The sequence below is a fragment of the Dryas octopetala genome, chromosome 9 (genome assembly GCF_963921425.1).
Source record: "Dryas octopetala chromosome 9, drDryOcto1.1, whole genome shotgun sequence".
In the NCBI taxonomy this organism is placed as follows: Eukaryota; Viridiplantae; Streptophyta; class Magnoliopsida; order Rosales; family Rosaceae; genus Dryas; species Dryas octopetala.
The window spans coordinates 7285786-7312117 of record NC_141374.1 but is presented as its reverse complement, the minus strand read 5'-3'; the positions used below and the strand labels follow the sequence as shown (position 1 = coordinate 7312117).

The 26332-nt window shown below is 36.9% G+C and overlaps 1 protein-coding gene, 1 non-coding gene and 3 pseudogenes across 2 annotated transcripts; all 5 read right to left on the bottom strand.

Annotated features, from left to right (window-relative positions):
• Positions 1-2476: 2476 nt before the first annotated feature.
• Positions 2477-2948, bottom strand: LOC147273558 (SKP1-like protein 1A pseudogene; annotated as a pseudogene).
• A 6057-nt stretch (positions 2949-9005) lies between these two features.
• Positions 9006-10664, bottom strand: LOC147273557 (geraniol 8-hydroxylase-like). Its single transcript, XM_086257184.1, has 2 exons — positions 9752-10664; positions 9006-9608 (listed from the first exon to the last, which is right to left on the bottom strand). Exons 1-2 carry the CDS (start codon positions 10304-10306, stop codon positions 9006-9008), a joined length of 1158 nt encoding a protein of 385 aa, XP_086113310.1. The 5' UTR covers positions 10307-10664.
• A 1449-nt stretch (positions 10665-12113) lies between these two features.
• LOC147273556 (U1 spliceosomal RNA) lies at positions 12114-12274 on the bottom strand. Its single transcript, XR_015119810.1, has one exon. It is a non-coding gene; the product is annotated as a U1 spliceosomal RNA (small nuclear RNA).
• Positions 12275-14573: 2299 nt separating this feature from the next.
• On the bottom strand, positions 14574-14743 carry LOC147273555 (U1 spliceosomal RNA; annotated as a pseudogene).
• Positions 14744-20018: 5275 nt separating this feature from the next.
• LOC147273554 (SKP1-like protein 1A pseudogene) lies at positions 20019-20490 on the bottom strand (annotated as a pseudogene).
• Positions 20491-26332: the final 5842 nt, after the last annotated feature.

Here is a 26332-nt window from a genome sequence, read left to right as displayed (position 1 = left end):
CATCCATGAAAATGTATGGTAATTCCTACAATCAGTCATCAATGGTGACAATGTGGAGCTCAAAGAACCAAATTTGATCCCTCCAGACATTTAAAATCATTACCCACTTAAAACCATAACACCCAAGAGTAAAAAACAGAGAAATAACTTAAAATACAAACTCTATGAAAAGAGAAACTTAATTAAGATCCAGACTTTAATTCTTATCTTCTTTTTCATCATCTTCTTGTTCTAGCTTGCAAACAATACAAGCTAGAACAAATACCAAAGCCCACTTCCGAGAATCACCATTCACCAATACAAACAGAGACAAAGTACTATTACAAAAAATATTAGATTTTGCTTTCTTACATCTGAATTGATTTTGAAGGAACAAGAAGAAAAGATAAGGGAAGTACCTTGAAACGCTCTATGCTAAATAAAGATCATTTAAAATATTCAGCTGTATCACAATCTGAGTAAGAATGCACGTCATCTTTATTTTGATCATAACCAGACAACAACAAGAAACATGACACACTACAAAATTTCAGAAAAACTAAACCAATCCAAGTTACTGGTTCTTAAGATCCAAAACTGGGATCTTGTGCAGTTCATCTCCCATCTAAATTTAGACATTGACAGCCCCATCTAGAGTTCATCAATCATAACCTTCACAAAAACAAAGTACTAAAAAAACCAATATGAGCCTCATTGACCAAGCTATTAATAACAATTTTTTTTTTCTATTGATATATCTTCAATCAAACACAGCAAATCCCTAAAGGAAAAAAAACATACAAATAATTATCAAAAGCTCTTAACTATCCAAACTCACATACACAACCTTCTAAAACATCAACCAAGTTAATTCTAATTCCACAAATTAAACCACCTGGGCAGCATGACAAACAAAATTCACATACAACGCTCATAAAATAAAAGGAGTAAAACATAAATTAGCTTCCACACTAAGATTAAACACAAGCAAACTAATCAAAACCCAAAAATAAAACTTGCCTGTAGAGTTCGATTTGCCCACACCAGAGTCTCTGATCAACACGATCTTGAACAGATAGTCGTACTCGTGTTCCACTCTACTTGCCATACAACCTCTCCTCTCCGATTTTAGAAATCACAAAATCACAACTTAGCCCTAAAAATGAAAATCAAAAGCCCTAGAAAACGAAAATAAAAAAACATAAAGAACCTAACCTTGAATTAGTAAACGAAATAGCGAGACATAGAGAGAAAGAGAGGAATGAGTATTTAATGACGCTCTTGACCTTGGTTCATCACCGGATCTAAAAGAAACCTAGAAAGAACAGAAGATCCAAGCATAGAAAAATGGTGGGCAAACGGACCCTTATTATTAGACTACAAAACCCTCACTGACCATTTATCTCCACAAGTGTAATCAAAGAGAAAAAGCAGAATGAAAAGAGATTACCTGTGACTAGAATTTGTTTTGCTCAGACCCATTAAACTAGACGGCGAGGTGAGAGGCAGCTTTTGGGTTTCGATGGTGAGGACGATCGAGTCTGAGAAAGAAAAGAGGGCGATGGCGATGGCGAGGGCGAGGGCGAGGGTAAGGTCAGAGGGCGAGGGCGAGGTCGATTGAGGGGAGGGTGTGAGAGAGATAGAGAGTAAGGAGAACAGAAGAGAAAGTTTGATAGTGAGAGAGAGAGCAGATCAAGAGGGTTTGAGAGAGAGAGAGAGAGAGAGGTTTGTATGTGTAAGTGATAGAGGAGGACACAAATCGAGAGGATTAATTAAAATACTGTAACACCGGTTTTTTTCATTTTCTTTCACATACACAACGGTCACGGCTAATAAGTGTTGTCTAGGCAAGTTCATAAAATCTATCCCACAAAAAACCACTGTATTTCATGCATAAATACAACAGTTTTTTTAAAAACTGTTATGTTTTAAAACTACACAACAGTTTTAAAACAACCGTTGTGTAGATAGTGTCGTCTATTTATATTATTGTAGTAGTGGCAGTAAGATCGAACCAATCACAACCTCAAATATTACTGCCGTTGTGATTCGTGCTTATAGTTGTCTGTGGGCGTAGAAAAGTAGCTAAGCATCTTGGTTCTTCTTCTTCTCAACCAAAACGGAAAATATATACTTTCCCAACAATTTTTCCAACTTTTTTCTTATCTCTATCACACAAGGTTCTATAATTCATCCATGTAAGGTTCATACCAAGTAAGAAGATCCAATGCCGTCGAAAACAGAACAAGCAAATAGGTCCATATTTATAAAATAGCATCCATCAAGTTCACCAAAGATAGACATTAGAATGTTTGTCTGGATGAATTTCAGTTCATAGTGTAGAGATTGAACTTGAGCGAGTTTCCAATATTTTACACAAACCCCTTTGGATGCTTCGATTTATTGCCATTGAAATATTGAATGATATAGTCTGTTACTTACGGGTCTCACAACCTTTAAAAATACTCAAAATATAATTATATGAATATTCCTACTATTACTCAAATGCCCATTGGTTGTCCCTACGAAGCTCTGCTTCTTCCTCAGGAGTGAAGTCATTGGTGATGTTGAAAGTCTGGCGAACCTGTTCAGGAGCCTTTCCCTTGATCATGTCCGCAACAGTCTGGCAAGTAAGATCCAGAAGGCTCTTAATGTTGAGATAGTTTGCTGCCAATATGAGGTCGTGGAGAACGTTCTGGTCGACCAGCTTCATATTTGAACTCATCGTCCCAAGCCTTGAGAGACTCCTTGTTGCCATTGGACGTCCCCGCCTCCATGTGCTTCTTGCAGTACTCGATGACCTTTGCAAGGATGTTACTGGTCACATTTGGCAGAGGAATCCCATTGTCTGCGCATTCATCCTCCACCATGTGCTTTATGGTCTGCGATTCCAGAGCCACACCCTCTTCCACCTCGAACGTCTCTCCGTCCGAGCTCCTTAGGGTTATCATCTTCTTCTCAGACGACATCTTTTGGATTTCCAAGTTTCTGTCTTTGGGAGGTTTGGTTGGGTACGTACGTACAAAGCTTTGAGACTTGGACAGATTTATAGGAGAACGTGAAAGTTTACACCTTCACTGTGTAGGAAAGATTTAAACATTATATTGTCCGTCTTTGGTGAACTAGCTTGAAGGATGACATTTATAGATACGGACCTATTTGCTTGTTTTGTTTGGATCTTCTCAATTTTAATGGGGAAACAGCTAGTTTGTCTACATGGCTTAGTTTATTTCACTCGGAAAGATACTATAGAATGATCCTCTTTTCCAAACTTTTTTCCCAACTCTCTGATCATATGGTAAAGAGCTTACATCAATCTCACAAAATGTCATGTGAAAGAGTAGAGAAAAAAGTTGGAAAGATGTTAGGTTCTAAAGTGTATTTCATTTTGTAAATCCCGGCCATATCGTAAACAAGTAAGAGTAAGAGGAGCTATGTATGTTTACATGACCGTACATAAGGGATATATGTGGTATGGTGAAACATACATTCCTGGTGGCGTCAATGGAAATCAAGAAGGCCCATTGCCTAGGTTAGTGGCCTCCATAGGCCACTGCACTTTGTGAGGGATACTCACCTAAGGTCTACCAATGTGGTCTGAGTCTACATCATTATTTGCTTTACTTAATTCTCAACACCCCTTTTATCTTATTTTCTCACTCATCTTATTTTTACCCCCTCATTAAATTTAAAAAACTATAAAAGCACTATTCCCACTCCCTAATTCCCTTTAGTAAACTTAATTAAAATTGATGATACTATTTGATTTTAATCGGTAATAAAAAACCCAATCCGGAGCTTTCCTGCTCAATATACGGTAAGCTATTAGGAAGATTTGATTGAAAAAAAGCCACAGCCTGCTTGCAACCCTCAAGGCCTATAGGAACAGCAGCAATGTGATCGACTTGATCGCCTTATAGTGGGAGGAAGTGAGGAACGGCCTGAGCTTATCAAAATCCCACTGCTAACTCGATCTATCTAATTTCGTGCATGTATTGATCGAAATTCACTCATTTCTATAATGACTTGGTTTTATGAAGAAAATAATTATGAAAACAGATGGGTGAGTGGGAGGATAGTTTAGAGGGGTGGGAAGACGAGTGTATAGTGAGTGGATGTTTGAGTCAGTATATTATAGGTTATTATAGGGTGGGAAGAGTGCTTTCATATATTTTTGAAAGGCTTTTTAACACTTTACCCACCTGAAATTTGAATTGTTTTTCACTTCACCACTTAAATTTTTGTTTTGACTCAGACCTCGGTTACATTGTGTTAATATTTCTGTTAAAGATAAGGGTATCTTAGTCTTTCCATATTAGTTTTTTATTGTCAGACAAAAAAAAATTACAGAACCCACTTTATTTGGACCAATAAGAAGTTTACACATATCTTTTTTACTTAAGAATTAACTTTTTAATATTCTCATTATTGTATGTATTTAATATACATCCATTATTATTTTTGGAAGAGTTTTAATATAATGGGTTTAAAGATATACATCTCCTTTTTACAACCATGTGAACATCACTCAAATCGGATCTCTACAACTCCAGATAATCGGCCCCAAAGTAAGGTACCCGAAACTGTCCGATTTTCTGAAATTTTTTTCAGAGGTCCGATTGGACAGTTTTGGGTACCCTACTTTTTGGCAAATTATCTAGAGTTGTAGATGTCCGATTTGAATAATCTTTATATGGTTGTAAAGAGGAGATGCATAGCTTTAAACTAAATATAAGTTTGCTAGATTTTGTGGAGTTTTGATAGGTCCAACGTCAGGTCAAAGTTGAGATAAAAACTGAAAATAATATGGTCCTTAATTGACACAAAATAAAAGTATGTGTCCTTCATTAACACGAATCAAACTTAATGTCCCAAAATGAAACAATCATCAAAGTATGTGTCCTATTTGTAAATTTTTTCCAAAAAAAAAAAAAAAACACCATCATCCTCACCCAGCGCACCCACCCAGCCATGAAACCTCCATTTCCAGAGATCTTGCAAGCCACAAAAACTTCCTCCTCAACCCCACCGCCACTCCACCACCAAACCCAACAACTTAATCTCTAAAAAAAATCTCTTCTTTCATTCACAAGGCTCTAATTTTAACCCCCTCATTTTCAAACCCCTCTCAGACTCTCTCTCCCATTTCTTCATCACCCCTAAATCTCCATATAAAACTAGCTTGTGTTGGGTTGCTACTATTTACTTGTGCAGAAAAGAGAAAAGAGGAGGTGGATTTTCAGGAGAGAAACAAAGAGAAAAAGAGGGGACTAGTCGGGAGACAGGGAGGGAGGAAGGGAGGTGGAACAAGGTGGTCGGAGTGAGGGACCGTCAGCAGTGGTGGATTGCTACTGTATTTTTCTGGCAGAAAGGGGAGAAAAGAGATAGTATAGAGAGAGAAAGAAAGGGGAGTTGTACGGCTGCCATGGCAGATCTGGGAAGAAGAGGGAGGCGTTAGGTTTTAGATTTTAAAAAAAATAAATAAATAAAATGATAAAAAAAAGTAAAGAAATTGTATTTGAATGTGTGGTAAAAAAAAGTGTGTTTAATTATTGGGTTAAAAGGTTTAGAAAATGACACATGTCATTATTTTATTTGTCCACATATATTTTAAGTACAATTGAATATAATTAAAAGACCAAAATGTCTTAAAATAGGTCACATGCAACGCACGTGACCATTTTTTGACAGAAATTTTGACGGAATTAGATGGAAGTTGTACATTGCAAAACTTTTTAAATTCAGGAGCCACATTGAGTTAATTTTTTTGTTAGCTAGTGAAGTGAAAAATGGATTAAAGTTCAGGTGGATAAAGTATAATAAAGTCTTTTTAAAATTTAATGTGGAGTATAACAATAAAGTAAGTGGGAAAATAAGACGGATGAGTGAGAATATAAGCAGTCTTGGTTTCTTTTGGTCAGACATCAATCAGAAATCAACAACTTGTTTCTAGTGTTTCTTCGAGGTATATATGACCTGCAGTACGTTATTGATTGTTTTCTTTTTTTAGTTAAGGACTTGATTTGTTTGATTTTCTTTTCTATTCCGGAAATGGTATCTTGGAATTTGAAAAGGGTATCTAAATAAAACAATATAGGAATCAAGTTGAAACATTTTTCTTATTTAACAGGTTGAAATATTTTAAACAGAATTAAGTATTTTAAGGACTTACTCTACAAAATAAGCTGGTGTGTCAGATCGTAAAACCATCTTCCTCTCCTTCTTTGCCTAATGTCAAGCTTCTTAAAGATGATGGCGTACCTCTTGAAGATCCCACTTTATACAAAAGTTTAATTAGTAGGTGGCCGGCCTTCAGTATCTTATTTCTACTAGGCCTGACATTGCATATTATGTTAATACTGTTTGTCAATTTATGCAATATATATATATATATATATATATATCCAACTGATACACTCAAGTCACCATTGACTTTGGTATTCAGTTCAGACCTGGTTCTTTGGATTTGATAGCCTATAGGCTATAGTGATGCTTATTGAGAGAAAGTCCACTACTGGTTATGTTACCTTTCTAGGTGACAATCCCATATTTCTTAATTAGTGCTCCAAGTGTCAGCCTACAGTTTCAAGGTCTTCTATAGAAGCAGAGTATAGGGCTATGGCTTTCACAAGTACTGCTGAATTAGCTTGGTTGAGACAGCTCTTGTGTGATCTTCATGTCTATCCCTCTGCCCTAATTAACTGTTATGCACTGTGACAATATGTCTGCTATATATTGCTCTATCTTCAATTCCAGTGTTCCATTCTCGAGCTATGTACATACACACATAGAAATTGATTTATCATTTTATCAAAGAGAGAGAGTGACCAGGGGTGACCTGCAACTTGAATTTGTTGCTAGTTTTGAACAACGTACGTACTAGCTTGCAGATTTATTAACTAAGAGTCTTCCTTCTCCTCAACTTAGACTCTTGCGTGGCAATCTGAACCTGTGCTCTCCAGCATGAGATTGAGGGGGGATGTTAGTGTAAAAGCTTAATTAAGACATGCCACGTCTTCTAGCCATGTCAGCATTGAGTTGTTAAATTCTGTTAAGATTGGAAGGCTCCAGTAGAAATTAAGTCCGTTTTCAAAGTCTGTTAGATTCTTACCAAGAGGTCGATCTTTGTCATAAGGCCTATATAAGGCACTGTTCTCTCAAAGCCAATATTAGAGTGTATGCAAAACAATTCATCTCGGTGAAAACAGAATTTTCTTTCCTCTTATCTTCTTTCTCACTTCTCTAAGAGTTTCTAGGGAAAATAACAAATTTTATTCCGATCAATCAAATTTTATTTCGATATTAAGAACCAATCAAAATAATGTTTTGCACTTCAAGAATGAGTCAATTGTTGAAAAGATCAAAAAAGAAACTACATATACAAATACCAAAACAACGTTAAAGAAGAAAATCCATAAGTCCTAGCTTGAGGTTAGCCCAAGTGATGATGGTGGATGCATATGAGATAATGGATTATGATTAGGATAGGCCTAGAATTTGATTTCCCCACTGTAACCCAAAAAAAAAAAAAAAAAACATCTACAATGCGGACATCGTTCTTATAACAAACATATATAACTTCTATATATATAACTTCTATATATATAGTTTTATAGCATAAAATGAAAATGGTGAACTTGTAGGGATTTAAGGGTCAAAAACGTATCCTCTGTGTTTTTCATGCATTCTTTTATGCCCAATCATTTCACTGGTCTCCAATTGTCAAATAATCATCTGAGTATCTCCTATTGTCTTTTGTTTGTTTTTATTGATTTCCTTTTATAAGTTTCTTCAGTAATTAATGCTTTTTTGATTTAGTTGATTTTTTGTAAAAATAATATTTATATGGCGATATAAAATATAAACAGTTGTGATCATAAAATTGTAATACAGATTAGAAGGAATAAGAGAGAAGACAAGAAGATGAAAATGAGAAGAAGGTAGCTAGCTAGCATTCCTACAGTCATACTTGCACTCTCTAACACATCACATCCACTCCCTCCTATGATAACAACCAGTCAAAAACATACCAGCCATTAGCAATTTAATTAGCAGAATAAGGATGCATGTATGGCCTACAAATGGAACACCACGTGCCTGCTATGATTTGCAACAATTTGTCTTTAGGGTAAAATTTGAAATTGAATGAAAAAGACAGATCGAACAACAATAATTTTTGGCAGCTTGTCTGTGACCATGACCAGAGATTAATAAAAGAATTAATTACCTGTAAGTACTAAAAATCTAAATATTATTAACTAGAAATACAGTACGTCCACCTACATATTAAAGATGAAGAAGTTTTCCCGCCTAATCATATCTCTACAAGTAAGCAAGGCTTGAAAAGGAATCATTCAATAAAAATTATGAATCATCTACGTAACAAACCATCACTCCGAGGATTTGCCCCACCCTTGACCTTGATCTCTTTATTCAATCTCTTTACTTTTTCCACTCTACGTTTTATTCAATCTTTAATGTTTTAGGTCGTTTGGTAGTGTACGAGAAAGAAGATAATGGCAGTGAAAATATATATGCTTATGTTAATCCAATGGGTCACATGCAATTAATTAAATATTTGAGTAGCTAGAGTTGACAAATAGTTTTGGGTCGCTGGTACGTTATTAGGTAATTAACTAGTATTGTTAACAACTAGTACTTGTACAGTGATACTCCACCTGTGTTTGCCGGCCAGTTTGTTAATCCAATGGGTCACAGATAATCAAACATTTGAGTATAGTTGACAAAATAGTTGTGCATAATATATGAGTATAAATTCACAGAATGATTATTCTGCTTACATTCTTACAACACACTTTATAATTATTAAGGAGCTAGAGCATCTACAATGTGGACACCGTTCTTGTAACAAACAGATTTAAGGATAGAAAATCAATACCTGATATATATAGAACTTGTCCGCATGATATATGATGCCCGCACCACATCATTAATTTTCCATTATTGAGATATTAAAATTCACAACATAATTTTCCATTATTGTTGAAACCAATGGGGTTGTCCTCTTACTTGGGCACAGCTCTGAGAGGCTGAGCCATCTGTAAGGTGAGCCCAAATTTCTCCTCCATGTTGATAGTCTCTGGCAAAACCCCATCTTCAAGCTTCCAATCAAAGGAGTTAAGAAGCGACCCCAACATCAACTGTAACATTCGCATTGCCAATGGCAATCCAGGACATATTCTCCTTCCACTACCAAATGGGATAAGCTCAAAGTTCCTACCCAAAACATCAATTTGATATAATCCCAAGAACCTCTCCGGCATAAATGAGGTTGGCTTGTCCCAAATGCTGGGGTCCCTGCCAATGGCCCATGCGTTCACTAGCACTTGTGCACCCTTTGGAACTGTATAACCCCCGATTTCTACGTCTGCTTCGGCTTTGTGGGGGAGTAGCAAAGGAACTGTCGGGTGCAACCGGAAGATTTCTTTGATTATTGCTTGTAAGTAAGGGAGTCGAGTAATGTCGGATTCCTCGACTTGTTTTCCTCTTCCAATGATTTGCTCCATCTCGGCTTGAGCTTTCGACAGGCTTTCCGGGTGTCGTAGTAGTTCGGCCATTGCCCATTCCAATGTGGTTGCAGTTGTATCTGCCCCAGCAGCAAATAGATCCTATATATATATATATATTGCATGCAGAATTGGCTATAATTAAATTTGTTACTCTTTCTAATCATAACAATCACAATAAACTCAAGTAGGTTCCTATTATCAAACAAGTTGATCAAGAAATTAAAGAAAAAGTCGGGACTAACCAGAAACAAATGTTCAATTTCGGTCTTGTCCATATCCTCATTCTCCTCAGAGATGTTTAAAAGAGTATCTAGCATATCATTATTAGTGACATAATCATCCTTTTTTCTTGATTCCAATCTTTGGATGATGAATTGGCCAAAGAGATCCATCATTTTCTGAAAATGATTGCTCATGCGCCGCCTTATGCCTTGAGGGTCAATCTTCCTAAGTACAGGAATGTAGTCGGCTAGGTTTGGTTTGGCAGCCTCTTCCATGATACCCCACACCACCTCCTTGAACTCTCTCGCCGTCTCACTACTCGTGTCTGCCAAATCCACAGAGAAGACAGTACGCGATAACAGATTCAGCGTAGTTTTAAAAGCAGCTTTTCCAATATCTACTGCTTTACCCGCTACCATACTGTTATGTACATCGTTGATCAGCTCTTGAACTTTTATACGCCGGAGGCCTTGGTTGGCATCAAGAATCTTAGTGGCAAACAATTGTGACTTGCAAATTCGGCAAGTCACAATTGTTTGCCATGTTTGGTACCCAAGAGATGCCGTACTCGCCATGTTTGGCGGCTTGGACTGCGTCTGGGACGGTTCGGTAGCACAAGGACTGGTCGTGGGTTCGGAGGATTTGTTTGGCCATGGTTGGCGAAGAAACTACAACTGTGGTTATTTGGCCAAGTTGCAAACTCATTATGGGGCCATAGCGTTGGGAAAGCTTAGTCATGGAGACGTGGGGTTTGTCGCCAATCTCCAACAGATTCCCGATCAAGGGAAATGGCTTTGGTCCCGGTGGAAGCCTAAGCCTTCTGTGATTGGCTTTGCTTCTTCTTCTTCTTGAACTTACAAATGAATGGAGGACTTGGATTGAGATCCAGGAAAAGAAAACGCATAATAGTAAACAACTCAAGAAGTTTTCCATCTCTCTTTTCAGCACATGAATCATCATTCCACTGGTGGCATTTATATTTTTGGAGAAGTACTTGTTACTACTGCTACTTTAATTTACAAGCTAGTATGCTGTCAGAACAAAAAAGAAGTATGACGTGGAGAAAATAAAGTCAACTTACATCCAAGTTGTACTTCTAATCTGATTCATCGTGTTTATATCCCACCCAAAATGGGACATGGCCCACGTGAATATTTTGAGAGGTTGCTGTGATATTTCTAAGTGGATATCAGCAAGTTGAAGTAAAAGACGGGCCAGCAAGTATTAAGTTATTAACCCAAACTCTTGACCGAACATATTTGCAAGTCAGTCATCATCCTTATCTCATTCTCTAGTCATCAACAATAGTTATCCACTATTAAAGTTACTAAATAACTCATCTACAGTTGTTTACCTATTCTAAAAAATTAGTCTTTCTAAATCACATATCTGACTACAAAACTTAAGGACAAAATAAATGACTTATTATAAAAAAGGAGCTAAAAAACAATTTGAAAAGACCCTCTTCAACACACAACCCAAAATATCTCACAAAAATGTGAAATTAATCCTAAGGTATAATTTTTAGAAAATTATGATTAAATACCAAATATCAATAGTTTTTTAATAAAGCAGTAAGACACTAATTTTTTTTAGTTTAGGTACTAACCTAGAGTAAAACATTTTGGATTAGGTCACAAATCAGTTTGTCATACAGTTGTGACTGTCGAACAGTTACAGTTGTAATTGTCGAACAATCACAATTGTGACTATTTAAAATTTATAAAAAATCAAAATTTTTAGGATTTCATACTTTTGATTTAGGTTTGGGGGATGAAATCCTATAACCCAAAGACTAAATATTAAAGTTTAAGTCTTGCAAATATTGAAAAAACAATAAATCAATAAAAAAGTTATGACTGTTAGACAGTCACAGTTCGATATAACTATGTTTTTTAAAGTTGGTACCTAAACTGAAATTTAGTACCTAAACTGAAATGACATAAATGTTTTAGTAGTTGAAATGAAAAAACATTATAATTTGGTACCTAAAATCAATGGACCTTATAATTTTTACCAAATTAGATTCTTTTTTTTTTTTAGTACAAAACCCAACAAATTAAGGTTTGCATTTTCAAAGAAACAAGAGATTTGATCTTATTCTCATTCATTGGATTTAGCATTAGAATATTAATAAATCATAATGAAAACGGAGTACCCGTTTCAAAATTCCAAGATAGCATTTTCAAAATAGGAAAGAACAAACCAACTTCCTAACTTAAAAAATAATACATCAGGAACTATATATGCCAAGAAACACCAGGTTGTTGATTTCTCAGTGATGTCTAACCAAAAGAAACCAAGAAATTGAAGGAATTAATGTAACAAATAGCATGCATATATACCCGAGCAACTATAAGAATTTTGAACTATGGTTTGGGACGAGGGCCGCGCGAACGCAGGCCCTCACTGCAACAAATAATGATGTAGGCTCTACCACTTGGGTAGACCTTAGGCGAGCGCCCCTCTCAAAGTGCAATGGAGGTCACCAACCTAGGCCATGGGTCTTCTTGATCGCCCATTCACCCCATCCAGGTAAGTAAGTTTCACCAATCCACACATCTCTCTTATGTACTATCATTTACACATGCCTCCTCGTACTCCTTTTCGATGTGGGAAGGTAGTACTATATATAGATCGCTCATCTATCACTTTTCAAAATCCTTTTTCCCAACTTTCTCACATGGTATACATATATATATATATATATATATATATGAAGCTTAGCTTACAGAACTTCGTGTGAAAGAGATGAGAGAAAAGTTGGAAATATAGTTGGGTTCTAAAGCATTTTCTTTTTTGGATAAGAAGAAGAATGCTTAGCAGCTTTTCAGTGCCCCCGAACAAAAATAAGACGAAATCCCAACCTCAGATATTAAAAAGATATTATTAATACATGAGGTCACAAATGTCAGACAAGGACACAAATATTTGTGCGCGCCTTCAAAATAAAATCAGATTCCACCCAAAGAAATAGTTAGTGTAGCAATTCTTCTTTATATTAGGCATGATTTTCGGGCCTAATATTGACACAATCATGTACCCCAAAAAGTGAATAATAGGTTGTCTTTGTGCTCAATGTAAAAAAATGTGTTAGTGTACCGGATCCATATATATTTGGGCATTTTGGCCGGAATGAGTGTTTTTCTAGTACTAGTGAGTAGTGTACTAGTGTTATATTAATTCAATGTTTGCTAATTAGCTCTGCACTATCTGCTGGCCAATTTATGGGAACCTCTAAAAGTCACAAATGTGCTAGTCAGTAGTCATTCTCATTTATAGCGCAAATTATAGGAACAACATGCCATCATTAATTAAGTTCTAAAGCATATATGTAATACAGAAATAAGAGGCTCAATGGCTCCTAAAAAATTAAACTTAAACTGTTCCAGGAGATATTAGATTGGAGCCAGCTTGCGTTTCAGTTTTCACTCACTATGCCTCCATATATAGCTATCTAAAAGAGATGCATCGCGTCGATTATTAACTCCACACAAGAATTGACACTAGAAACATAAATTATTAACAAAAGAACAAAGTCAATGTAAACATTCTTGCGTAGATTGTTGTTCTCGTCCCATATCTGAGTAAGTTGAGTTACCCACCAGATTGGTTGAATGGGAAAGAGAGAGAGAGAGCTTTTGGTTTTTCCACATAGTATTAGGAAAAAGGAAAAGCAAATAGAGAAGGCAGCTGCTACCATTCAGTTGGAGGAAGCATTAATTTTTTTTTTTCCAGTTGTTAAATGGATAGATCGAGATTGTTAAAGGGATTGAGTTACCATTCAGTTGGACTAGCTTCCCAGTCCTACAATTATTATTTTTTTGGAAATGAAGGTCTCGTTTGGTGCATAGGATTGGATATAATAGAATAAATGGCAAAATTATATGTATTCAAGGAATAATCTTCTAACTTTAAGGAAAAAAATGAAAAAGAGATAGACTAATTATAGAAAAAAACTTATCTCTTCCAATCCCCCCCAAAATGGTGGGATTATGAGGGATAAGCTCCCCCTTATAGCTAATCCATCTTCTTCCTTCAAGTTAGAAAACACCCTTCATCTTCTTCCTTCAACACATATGATTTTGTCATTTATCTTATCTTATCCAATCCTATGCACCAAACGAAGCCGAAGAGTTTATTTACAGTTTTGCAAACTATCTCAACATTAAGAGCCTTCTGGATGTTACCTGCCAGACTGTTGCAGACATGATCAAGGAAAAGACTCCTGAACAGATTCGCAAGACTTTCAACCTCACGAATGACTTCACTCCTGAGGAAGAACCAGAGGTTCGCAAGGAGAACCAATCGACATTTGAGTGACCGGCCTGCAGATCGAGATCCTTCTTAACATGCAATTAATGTTGATACTAGTATGATAGGAATGTTTAGGAATGTTGATATAATTACAGGGTCGGTTTATATTCTGCTTCCTAGGGCTTCTGTTCTCGAGTGGAGAATAGTTATGTTTTAGGTCTCCTAATTGAACCGGTTTTTGTTATGTTACGTGATTGCTTTAATTTTTACCAAATTAGATTCCGTTTTTTTATAACAAAACCCAACAAAGGTTTGCATTTACAAAGAAACAAGCGATTCTTATCCTTATTCTCATGCATTCGATTTAGCATTATAATATTAATAAATCATAATGAAAACTATGAGTAAAATACCCGTTCCAAAATTCCAAGATAGCATTTCCAAAATAGAAAAGAACAAACCAACTTCTTAACTTGAAAAATAATACATCAGGAACTATACCAAGAAACACCAGGTTGTTGATTTCTCAGTGATGTATATACCAAGCACCTAGATCGAAGAATATATTTTGAACTATGGCTTGGGACAAGGGCCGCGCGAACGCAGGCCCTCGCTGCAACAAATAATGATGTAGGCTCTACCACATGGCCACATGGGTAGATCTTAGGCGAGCACCCCTCCCAAAGTGCAATGGAGGTCACCAACCTAGGCCATGGGCCTTCTTGATCGCCCATTCACCCCATCCAGGTAAGTAAGTTTTACCAATCCACACATCTCTCTTATGTACCATCACTTACACATGCCTCCTCTTTCTCCTTTTCGATGTGGGACTTATCACCAACCTACAATTCTTCATGATCTCTCTCCTTGGTTTCCAGTGATTGTATTGATGTTTGATCATATATATTGACTTTACAAATGAAGCAAAGAAAAGTTTCTCAACTATAAGCCCACACCTGCCTTAGTATCTCTCCTTCATGATCTTCGGTGACCAACACACCGTCAGAACCAAGCAAACCTTTGATCCCTTGGAGTATGTTAAGCTAATAATATATGGTTGTCAAATCTGGCTGGTGTCAAAAGATCAAGTGGTGCTAAATCGTTGTCCCTCCCAGATTGTGGGCATATAAGCCGTAAGATCCTTCGAAAGCTAGTTTACAGCATACACCCTCTGCTTGAAGCTAAACATATTGCCTTTCCCTATTGTGTGGTTTCCTGCACGCTTACCAACCCTTGTAAATGCTAGCATTTAATAGCCATTTCATTGAAGAAGGAATACATAATTAACTTGATTTAAAAAATAAAATAAAAATCTGTTTGGGACGTTTGCAAGAAAATGATGGGAATTAAAGTTGGAATTCTATGATTCCCTTAAAACGCATGTATTTGATTCCACAATCAACTTTATATATATGTGGCATCTAAAAAAAGAAAGAAAAAAGCCGAAAATGGTGTATGATCAAAGAACAAAAAAAGATAAGCCATCATGAAGTTTCACATTTGTACTCTGAAGATTGGATGGCCTCTTTGCATGCCAGACATGAAGTGACCCTCTACATCTCCATGAAAACCACAATTACAATGTTATTTTTGGGATATACGGCAAGGGAAAGAACACAGGTAGGTCTAACACTTTAACCTACCTCAATCACATAGCTCTCCCGAGTCTCCCGGCCGCTTTACATTGTTCACCCAGTGCCGTCTTGTCTTCAAGCCTTAGCATCAGGAGTTGATCGATCGTAATTCGATTAAACATACTGATCTTTATCTTGGACAAACAAGTGATTTGATTATGTGAGGGTGTGTTTTAACATATTTTAAAAGATTTTCTTTTTATCTATTTGAGGGATGGGGAATCGAACTTGGATGCAAGGGGCAATTATGTGGCCCTTAATTGGGCTATCCCATCAACTGCACATATTTTAAGAGATTCGTTGGTTTATAATTTAAGATGAGTGCTGCTATTTGCACACCCTTTTTTTTCTTTTTGCACACCCTTTTGTAAAAAAACAATAAAAAATTAAAGGAAAAGACCACACTCACCCTCACCCAACACACCCCAACTCCATTTTTTCTCTTTTGCACACCCCATCAACAGACAAAAAAAAACACACACACCCAGCCACACACACCCCCCTTCATCTCCCTCACCCGACCACACCCACCCACCCACGCAGCCCTCTGTTTTTTTTTCCTTCCAAGCCCGGCAGCCCCTTTCTCCTTTCCACTCGCCCAATCACCACCGCGCGCAGCACCACCTTCCTCGCAGCACCACCACCGCGCGCCACCACTAACCACCATCTTCCTTTCTCTCCGCATGCACCATCACCACAGCACCCCCAAAACAGCCACCACAACCAGCCCGGAAGCCCCTCCTCGGCTCCTCCATCTCTCTCTCTCTCTCCTTCCCTCTCTCCTCTCTCCCTTCTCTCTTCCCTCCCTTTCTCTGTCGCTGCGGTTGGTTCGGTAGACAACCACCGAACGAAACTAATGGTTTCGGCAAATGACTGCCGAACGAAACTGACAGCTTCGACGGATGGCTACCGAACGAACCCGCCGGTTTCGGCGGATGACTACCGAACGGCCTGCGCGCGAGGAAGGTCCGATGGTGGTACTGCTGCGAGCAGGGTGGTGCAGAAGGTGCTGCGCGGGTGTGTTAACAGAGAAAGAGAGAGAGGGAAGGAGAGAGAGTGGGGCCGGGGCTGGGTGGAGGGGAGGGAAGAGGTCGGGCTGGGTGGAGGGGAAGGAGGTGGGCTGGAGGGAGGGTGCGACGGGGCTGAGGCTTGGTGGAGGGGAGGGGTGGTGCCGGAGAGAGGAGAGGTGGTGCCGGAGAGAGGAGAGGTGGGGATGGGGTGTGTGGGTGAGGGAGTGTGTACGGGGGGGGGGGAGATGGGGGATGGGGTGTGTGATTTTTGGGTGTGTGTTTTTTTTTTCTGTTTAGGAAGGGTGTGCAAAAAGAAAAATAGATGGGGTATAAGGATCTTTTCTCTTGAGGTTTTTTTTTTTTTTTTTTTTAGGAAAGGGTGTGCAAAGAGAAAAAAAGGGTGTGCAAATAGCAGCACTCTTTAAGATTGATAGTTTATTGTCAAAGGCTTGTATTTGTTTGTTGGATTTTTTTTTTTTTTTAGCACAGTTGCAATTGCACAATTTGCACCAGATTTTTTGTTAGTGTTCAAAGTCGCTCAATATTGAATCTGAATTCGACAAGTTAAACTTCAAACTCCTTGTCCATTTCAGTGTTTTTGAAAGTTGTGAGACCCTTTTAGGGCTCGGGAGCCAATAATGGCAAGCTAGCTCATTAGAGTTGCACTGACATACATTACTACCAACAACAATTGAGTTATATACAACCTCTTACGATTCCTGTCTGTGGGGTATTAGCCACCGAAATTCAATTGTTAAATGGACAGCGAGAAACAACAAACTAATGATTGCATTACACAAAAAGCATGAACAAACACATCAAAAGATTCAAAACATTACACATAACCAGATTTGCCTACTCAAAAAGCCAATAAGATCAATTCAGTCAAAAGGCTTTTATCACAAGACCATCCATGAAAATGTATGGTAATTCCTACAATCAGTCATCAATGGTGACAATGTGGAGCTCAAAGAACCAAATTTGATCCCTCCAGACATTTAAAATCATTACCCACTTAAAACCATAACACCCAAGAGTAAAAAACAGAGAAATAACTTAAAATACAAACTCTATGAAAAGAGAAACTTAATTAAGATCCAGACTTTAATTCTTATCTTCTTTTTCATCATCTTCTTGTTCTAGCTTGCAAACAATACAAGCTAGAACAAATACCAAAGCCCACTTCCGAGAATCACCATTCACCAATACAAACAGAGACAAAGTACTGTTACAAAAAATATTAGATTTTGCTTTCTTACATCTGAATTGATTTTGAAGGAACAAGAAGAAAAGATAAGGGAAGTACCTTGAAACGCTCTATGCTAAATAAAGATCATTTAAAATATTCAGCTGTATCACAATCTGAGTAAGAATGCACGTCATCTTTATTTTGATCATAACCAGACAACAACAAGAAACATGACACACTACAAAATTTCAGAAAAACTAAACCAATCCAAGTTACTGGTTCTTAAGATCCAAAACTGGGATCTTGTGCAGTTCATCTCCCATCTAAATTTAGACATTGACAGCCCCATCTAGAGTTCATCAATCATAACCTTCACAAAAACAAAGTACTAAAAAAACCAATATGAGCCTCATTGACCAAGCTATTAATAACAATTTTTTTTTTCTATCGATATATCTTCAATCAAACACAGCAAATCCCTAAAGGAAAAAAAACATACAAATAATTATCAAAAGCTCTTAACTATCCAAACTCACATACACAACCTTCTAAAACATCAACCAAGTTAATTCTAATTCCACAAATTAAACCACCTGGGCAGCATGACAAACAAAATTCACATACAACGCTCATAAAATAAAAGGAGTAAAACATAAATTAGCTTCCACACTAAGATTAAACACAAGCAAACTAATCAAAACCCAAAAATAAAACTTGCCTGTAGAGTTCGATTTGCCCACACCAGAGTCTCTGATCAACACGATCTTGAACAGATAGTCGTACTCGTGTTCCACTCTACTTGCCATACAACCTCTCCTCTCCGATTTTAGAAATCACAAAATCACAACTTAGCCCTAAAAATGAAAATCAAAAGCCCTAGAAAACGAAAATAAAAAAACATAAAGAACCTAACCTTGAATTAGTAAACGAAATAGCGAGACATAGAGAGAAAGAGAGGAATGAGTATTTAATGACGCTCTTGACCTTGGTTCATCACCGGATCTAAAAGAAACCTAGAAAGAACAGAAGATCCAAGCATAGAAAAATGGTGGGCAAACGGACCCTTATTATTAGACTACAAAACCCTCACTGACCATTTATCTCCACAAGTGTAATCAAAGAGAAAAAGCAGAATGAAAAGAGATTACCTGTGACTAGAATTTGTTTTGCTCAGACCCATTAAACTAGACGGCGAGGTGAGAGGCAGCTTTTGGGTTTCGATGGTGAGGACGATCGAGTCTGAGAAAGAAAAGAGGGCGATGGCGATGGCGAGGGCGAGGGCGAGGGCGAGGGTAAGGTCAGAGGGCGAGGGCGAGGTCGATTGAGGGGAGGGTGTGAGAGAGATAGAGAGTAAGGAGAACAGAAGAGAAAGTTTGATAGTGAGAGAGAGAGCAGATCAAGAGGGTTTGAGAGAGAGAGAGAGAGGTTTGTATGTGTAAGTGATAGAGGAGGACACAAATCGAGAGGATTAATTAAAATACTGTAACACCGGTTTTTTTCATTTTCTTTCACATACACAACGGTCACGGCTAATAAGTGTTGTCTAGGCAAGTTCATAAAATCTATCCCACAAAAAACCACTGTATTTCATGCATAAATACAACAGTTTTTTTAAAAACTGTTATGTTTTAAAACTACACAACAGTTTTAAAACAACCGTTGTGTAGATAGTGTCGTCTATTTATATTATTGTAGTAGTGGCAGTAAGATCGAACCAATCACAACCTCAAATATTACTGCCGTTGTGATTCGTGCTTATAGTTGTCTGTGGGCGTAGAAAAGTAGCTAAGCATCTTGGTTCTTCTTCTTCTCAACCAAAACGGAAAATATATACTTTCCCAACAATTTTTCCAACTTTTTTCTTATCTCTATCACACAAGGTTCTATAATTCATCCATGTAAGGTTCATACCAAGTAAGAAGATCCAATGCCGTCGAAAACAGAACAAGCAAATAGGTCCATATTTATAAAATAGCATCCATCAAGTTCACCAAAGATAGACATTAGAATGTTTGTCTGGATGAATTTCAGTTCATAGTGTAGAGATTGAACTTGAGCGAGTTTCCAATATTTTACACAAACCCCTTTGGATGCTTCGATTTATTGCCATTGAAATATTGAATGATATAGTCTGTTACTTACGGGTCTCACAACCTTTAAAAATACTCAAAATATAATTATATGAATATTCCTACTATTACTCAAATGCCCATTGGTTGTCCCTACGAAGCTCTGCTTCTTCCTCAGGAGTGAAGTCATTGGTGATGTTGAAAGTCTGGCGAACCTGTTCAGGAGCCTTTCCCTTGATCATGTCCGCAACAGTCTGGCAAGTAAGATCCAGAAGGCTCTTAATGTTGAGATAGTTTGCTGCCAATATGAGGTCGTGGAGAACGTTCTGGTCGACCAGCTTCATATTTGAACTCATCGTCCCAAGCCTTGAGAGACTCCTTGTTGCCATCGGACGTCCCCGCCTCCATGTGCTTCTTGCAGTACTCGATGACCTTTGCAAGGATGTTACTGGTCACATTTGGCAGAGGAATCCCATTGTCTGCGCATTCATCCTCCACCATGTGCTTTATGGTCTGCGATTCCAGAGCCACACCCTCTTCCACCTCGAACGTCTCTCCGTCCGAGCTCCTTAGGGTTATCATCTTCTTCTCAGACGACATCTTTTGGATTTCCAAGTTTCTGTCTTTGGGAGGTTTGGTTGGGTACGTACGTACAAAGCTTTGAGACTTGGACAGATTTATAGGAGAACGTGAAAGTTTACACCTTCACTGTGTAGGAAAGATTTAAACATTATATTGTCCGTCTTTGGTGAACTAGCTTGAAGGATGACATTTATAGATACGGACCTATTTGCTTGTTTTGTTTGGATCTTCTCAATTTTAATGGGGAAACAGCTAGTTTGTCTACATGGCTTAGTTTATTTCACTCGGAAAGATACTATAGAATGATCCTCTTTTCCAAACTTTTTTCCCAACTCTCTGATCATATGGTAAAGAGCTTACATCAATCTCACAAAATGTCATGTGAAAGAGTAGAGAAAAAAGTTGGAAAGATGTTAGGTTCTAAAGTGTATTTCATTTTGTAAATCCCGGCCATATCGTAAACAAGTAAGAGTAAGAGGAGCTATGTATGTTTACATGACCGTACATAAGGGATATATGTGGTATGGTGAAACATACATTCCTGGTGGCGTCAATGGAAATCAAGAAGGCCCATTGCCTAGGTTAGTGGCCTCCATAGGCCACTGCACTTTGTGAGGGATACTCACCTAAGGTCTACCAATGTGGTCTGAGTCTACATCATTATTTGCTTTACTTAATTCTCAACACCCCTTTTATCTTATTTTCTCACTCATCTTATTTTTACCCCCTCATTAAATTTAAAAAACTATAAAAGCACTATTCCCACTCCCTAATTCCCTTTAGTAAACTTAATTAAAATTGATGATACTATTTGATTTTAATCGGTAATAAAAAACCCAATCCGGAGCTTTCCTGCTCAATATACGGTAAGCTATTAGGAAGATTTGATTGAAAAAAAGCCACAGCCTGCTTGCAACCCTCAAGGCCTATAGGAACAGCAGCAATGTGATCGACTTGATCGCCTTATAGTGGGAGGAAGTGAGGAACGGCCTGAGCTTATCAAAATCCCACTGCTAACTCGATCTATCTAATTTCGTGCATGTATTGATCGAAATTCACTAATTTCTATAATGACTTGGTTTTATGAAGAAAATAATTATGAAAACAGATGGGTGAGTGGGAGGATAGTTTAGAGGGGTGGGAAGACGAGTGTATAGTGAGTGGATGTTTGAGTCAGTATATTATAGGTTATTATAGGGTGGGAAGAGTGCTTTCATATATTTTTGAAAGGCTTTTTAACACTTTACCCACCTGAAATTTGAATTGTTTTTCACTTCACCACTTAAATTTTTGTTTTGACTCAGACCTCGGTTACATTGTGTTAATATTTCTGTTAAAGATAAGGGTATCTTAGTCTTTCCATATTAGTTTTTTATTGTCAGACAAAAAAAAATTACAGAACCCACTTTATTTGGACCAATAAGAAGTTTACACATATCTTTTTTACTTAAGAATTAACTTTTTAATATTCTCATTATTGTATGTATTTAATATACATCCATTATTATTTTTGGAAGAGTTTTAATATAATGGGTTTAAAGATATACATCTCCTTTTTACAACCATGTGAACATCACTCAAATCGGATCTCTACAACTCCAGATAATCGGCCCCAAAGTAAGGTACCCGAAACTGTCCGATTTTCTGAAATTTTTTTCAGAGGTCCGATTGGACAGTTTTGGGTACCCTACTTTTTGGCAAATTATCTAGAGTTGTAGATGTCCGATTTGAATAATCTTTATATGGTTGTAAAGAGGAGATGCATAGCTTTAAACTAAATATAAGTTTGCTAGATTTTGTGGAGTTTTGATAGGTCCAACGTCAGGTCAAAGTTGAGATAAAAACTGAAAATAATATGGTCCTTAATTGACACAAAATAAAAGTATGTGTCCTTCATTAACACGAATCAAACTTAATGTCCCAAAATGAAACAATCATCAAAGTATGTGTCCTATTTGTAAATTTTTTCCAAAAAAAAAAAAAAAAACACCATCATCCTCACCCAGCGCACCCACCCAGCCATGAAACCTCCATTTCCAGAGATCTTGCAAGCCACAAAAACTTCCTCCTCAACCCCACCGCCACTCCACCACCAAACCCAACAACTTAATCTCTAAAAAAAATCTCTTCTTTCATTCACAAGGCTCTAATTTTAACCCCCTCATTTTCAAACCCCTCTCAGACTCTCTCTCCCATTTCTTCATCACCCCTAAATCTCCATATAAAACTAGCTTGTGTTGGGTTGCTACTATTTACTTGTGCAGAAAAGAGAAAAGAGGAGGTGGATTTTCAGGAGAGAAACAAAGAGAAAAAGAGGGGACTAGTCGGGAGACAGGGAGGGAGGAAGGGAGGTGGAACAAGGTGGTCGGAGTGAGGGACCGTCAGCAGTGGTGGATTGCTACTGTATTTTTCTGGCAGAAAGGGGAGAAAAGAGATAGTATAGAGAGAGAAAGAAAGGGGAGTTGTACGGCTGCCATGGCAGATCTGGGAAGAAGAGGGAGGCGTTAGGTTTTAGATTTTAAAAAAAATAAATAAATAAAATGATAAAAAAAAAGTAAAGAAATTGTATTTGAATGTGTGGTAAAAAAAAGTGTGTTTAATTATTGGGTTAAAAGGTTTAGAAAATGACACATGTCATTATTTTATTTGTCCACATATATTTTAAGTACAATTGAATATAATTAAAAGACCAAAATGTCTTAAAATAGGTCACATGCAACGCACGTGACCATTTTTTGACAGAAATTTTGACGGAATTAGATGGAAGTTGTACATTGCAAAACTTTTTAAATTCAGGAGCCACATTGAGTTAATTTTTTTGTTAGCTAGTGAAGTGAAAAATGAATTAAAGTTCAGGTGGATAAAGTATAATAAAGTCTTTTTAAAATTTAATGTGGAGTATAACAATAAAGTAAGTGGGAAAATAAGACGGATGAGTGAGAATATAAGCAGTCTTGGTTTCTTTTGGTCAGACATCAATCAGAAATCAACAACTTGTTTCTAGTGTTTCTTCGAGGTATATATGACCTGCAGTACGTTATTGATTGTTTTCTTTTTTTAGTTAAGGACTTGATTTGTTTGATTTTCTTTTCTATTCCGGAAATGGTATCTTGGAATTTGAAAAGGGTATCTAAATAAAACAATATAGGAATCAAGTTGAAACATTTTTCTTATTTAACAGGTTGAAATATTTTAAACAGAATTAAGTATTTTAAGGACTTACTCTACAAAATAAGCTGGTGTGTCAGATCGTAAAACCATCTTCCTCTCCTTCTTTGCCTAATGTCAAGCTTCTTAAAGATGATGGCGTACCTCTTGAAGATCCCACTTTATACAAAAGTTTAATTAGTAGGTGGCCGGCCTTCAGTATCTTATTTCTACTAGGCCTGACATTGCATATTATGTTAATACTGTTTGTCAATTTATGCAATATATATATATATATATATCCAACTGATACACTCAAGTCACCATTGACTTTGGTATTCAGTTCAGACCTGGTTCTTTGGATTTGATAGCCTATAGGCTATAGTGATGCTTATTGAGAGAAAGTCCACTACTGTTTATGTTACCTTTCTAGGTGACAATCCCATATTTCTTAATTAGTGCTCCAAGTGTCAGCCTACAGTTTCAAGGTCTTCTATAGAAGCCGAGTATATATAGGGCTATGGCTTTCACAAGTACTGCTGAATTAGCTTGGTTGAGACAGCTCTTGTGTGATCTTCATGTCTATCCCTCTGCCCTAATTAACTGTTATGCACTGTGACAATATGTCTGCTATATATTGCTCTATCTTCAAATCCAGTGTTCCATTCTCGAGCTATGTACATACACACATAGAAATTGATTTATCATTTTATCAAAGAGAGAGAGTGACCAGGGGTGACCTGCAACTTGAATTTGTTGCTAGTTTTGAACAACGTACTAGCTTGCAGATTTATTAACTAAGAGTCTTGCTTCTCCTCAACTTAGACTCTTGCGTGGCAATCTGAACCTGTGCTCTCCAGCATGAGATTGAGGGGGGATGTTAGTGTAAAAGCTTAATTAAGACATGCCACGTCTTCTAGCCATGTCAGCATTGAGTTGTTATATTCTGTTAAGATTGGAAGGCTCCAGTAGAAATTAAGTGCGTTTTCAAAGTCTGTTAGATTCTTACCAAGAGGTCGATCTTTGTCATAAGGCCTATATAAGGCACTGTTCTCTCAAAAACCAATATTAGAGTGTATGCAAAACAATTCATCTCGGTGAAAACAGAATTTTCTTTCCTCTTATCTTCTTTCTCACTTCTCTAAGAGTTTCTAGGGAAAATAACAAATTTTATTCCGATCAATCAAATTTTATTTCGATATTAAGAACCAATCAAAATTATGTTTTGCACTTCAAGAATGAGTCAATTGTTGAAAAGATCAAAAAAGAAACTACATATACAAATACCAAAACAACGTTAAGAAGAAAATCCATAAGTCCTAGCTTGAGGTTAGCCCAAGTGATGATGGTAGATGAGATAATGGATTATGATTAGGATAGGCCTAGAATTTGATTTCCCCAATGTAAACCAAAAAAAAAAAAAACATCTACAATGCGGACATCGTTCTTATAACAAACATATATAACTTCTATATATATAGTTTTATAGCATAAAATGAAAATGGTGAACTTGTAGGGATTTAAGGGTCAAAAACGTATCCTCTGTGTTTTTCATGCATTCTTTTATGCCCAATATCATTTCACTGGTCTCCAATTGTCAAATAATCATCTGAGTATCTCCTATTGTCTTTTGTTTGTTTTTATTGATTTCCTTTTATAAGTTTCTTCAGTAATTAATGCTTTTTTGATTTAGTTGATTTTTTGTAAAGATAATATTTATATGACGATATAAAATATAAACAGTTGTGATCATAAAATTGTAATACAGATTAGAAGGAATAAGAGAGAAGACAAGAAGATGAAAATGAGAAGAAGGTAGCTAGCTAGCATTCCTACAGTCATACTTGCACTCTCTAACACATCACATCCACTCCCTCCTATGATAACAACCAGTCAAAAACATACCAGCCATTAGCAATTTAATTAGCAGAATAAGGATGCATGTATGGCCTACAAATGGAACACCACGTGCCTGCTATGATTTGCAACAGTTTGTCTTTAGGGTAAAATTTGAAATTGAATGAAAAAGACAGATCGAACAACAATAATTTTTGGCAGCTTGTCTGTGACCATGACCAGAGATTAATAAAAGAATTAATTACCTGTAAGTACTAAAAATCTAAATATTATTAACTAGAAATACAGTACGTCCACCTACATATTAAAGATGAAGAAGTTTTCCCGCCTAATCATATCTCTACAAGTAAGCAAGGCTTGAAAAGGAATCATTCAATAAAAATTATGAATCATCTACGTAACAAACCATCACTCCGAGGATTTGCCCCACCCTTGACCTTGATCTCTTTATTCAATCTCTTTACTTTTTCCACTCTACGTTTTATTCAATCTTTAATGTTTTAGGTCGTTTGGTAGTGTACGAGAAAGAAGATAATGGCAGTGAAAATATATATGCTTATGTTAATCCAATGGGTCACATGCAATTAATTAAATATTTGAGTAGCTAGAGTTGACAAATAGTTTTGGGTCGCTGGTACGTTATTAGGTAATTAACTAGTATTGTTAACAACTAGTACTTGTACAGTGATACTCCACCTGTGTTTGCCGGCCAGTTTGTTAATCCAATGGGTCACAGACAATCAAACATTTGATTATAGTTGACAAAATAGTTGTGCATAATATATGAGTATAAATTCACAGAATGATTATTCTGCTTACATTCTTACAACACACTTTATAATTATTAAGGAGCTAG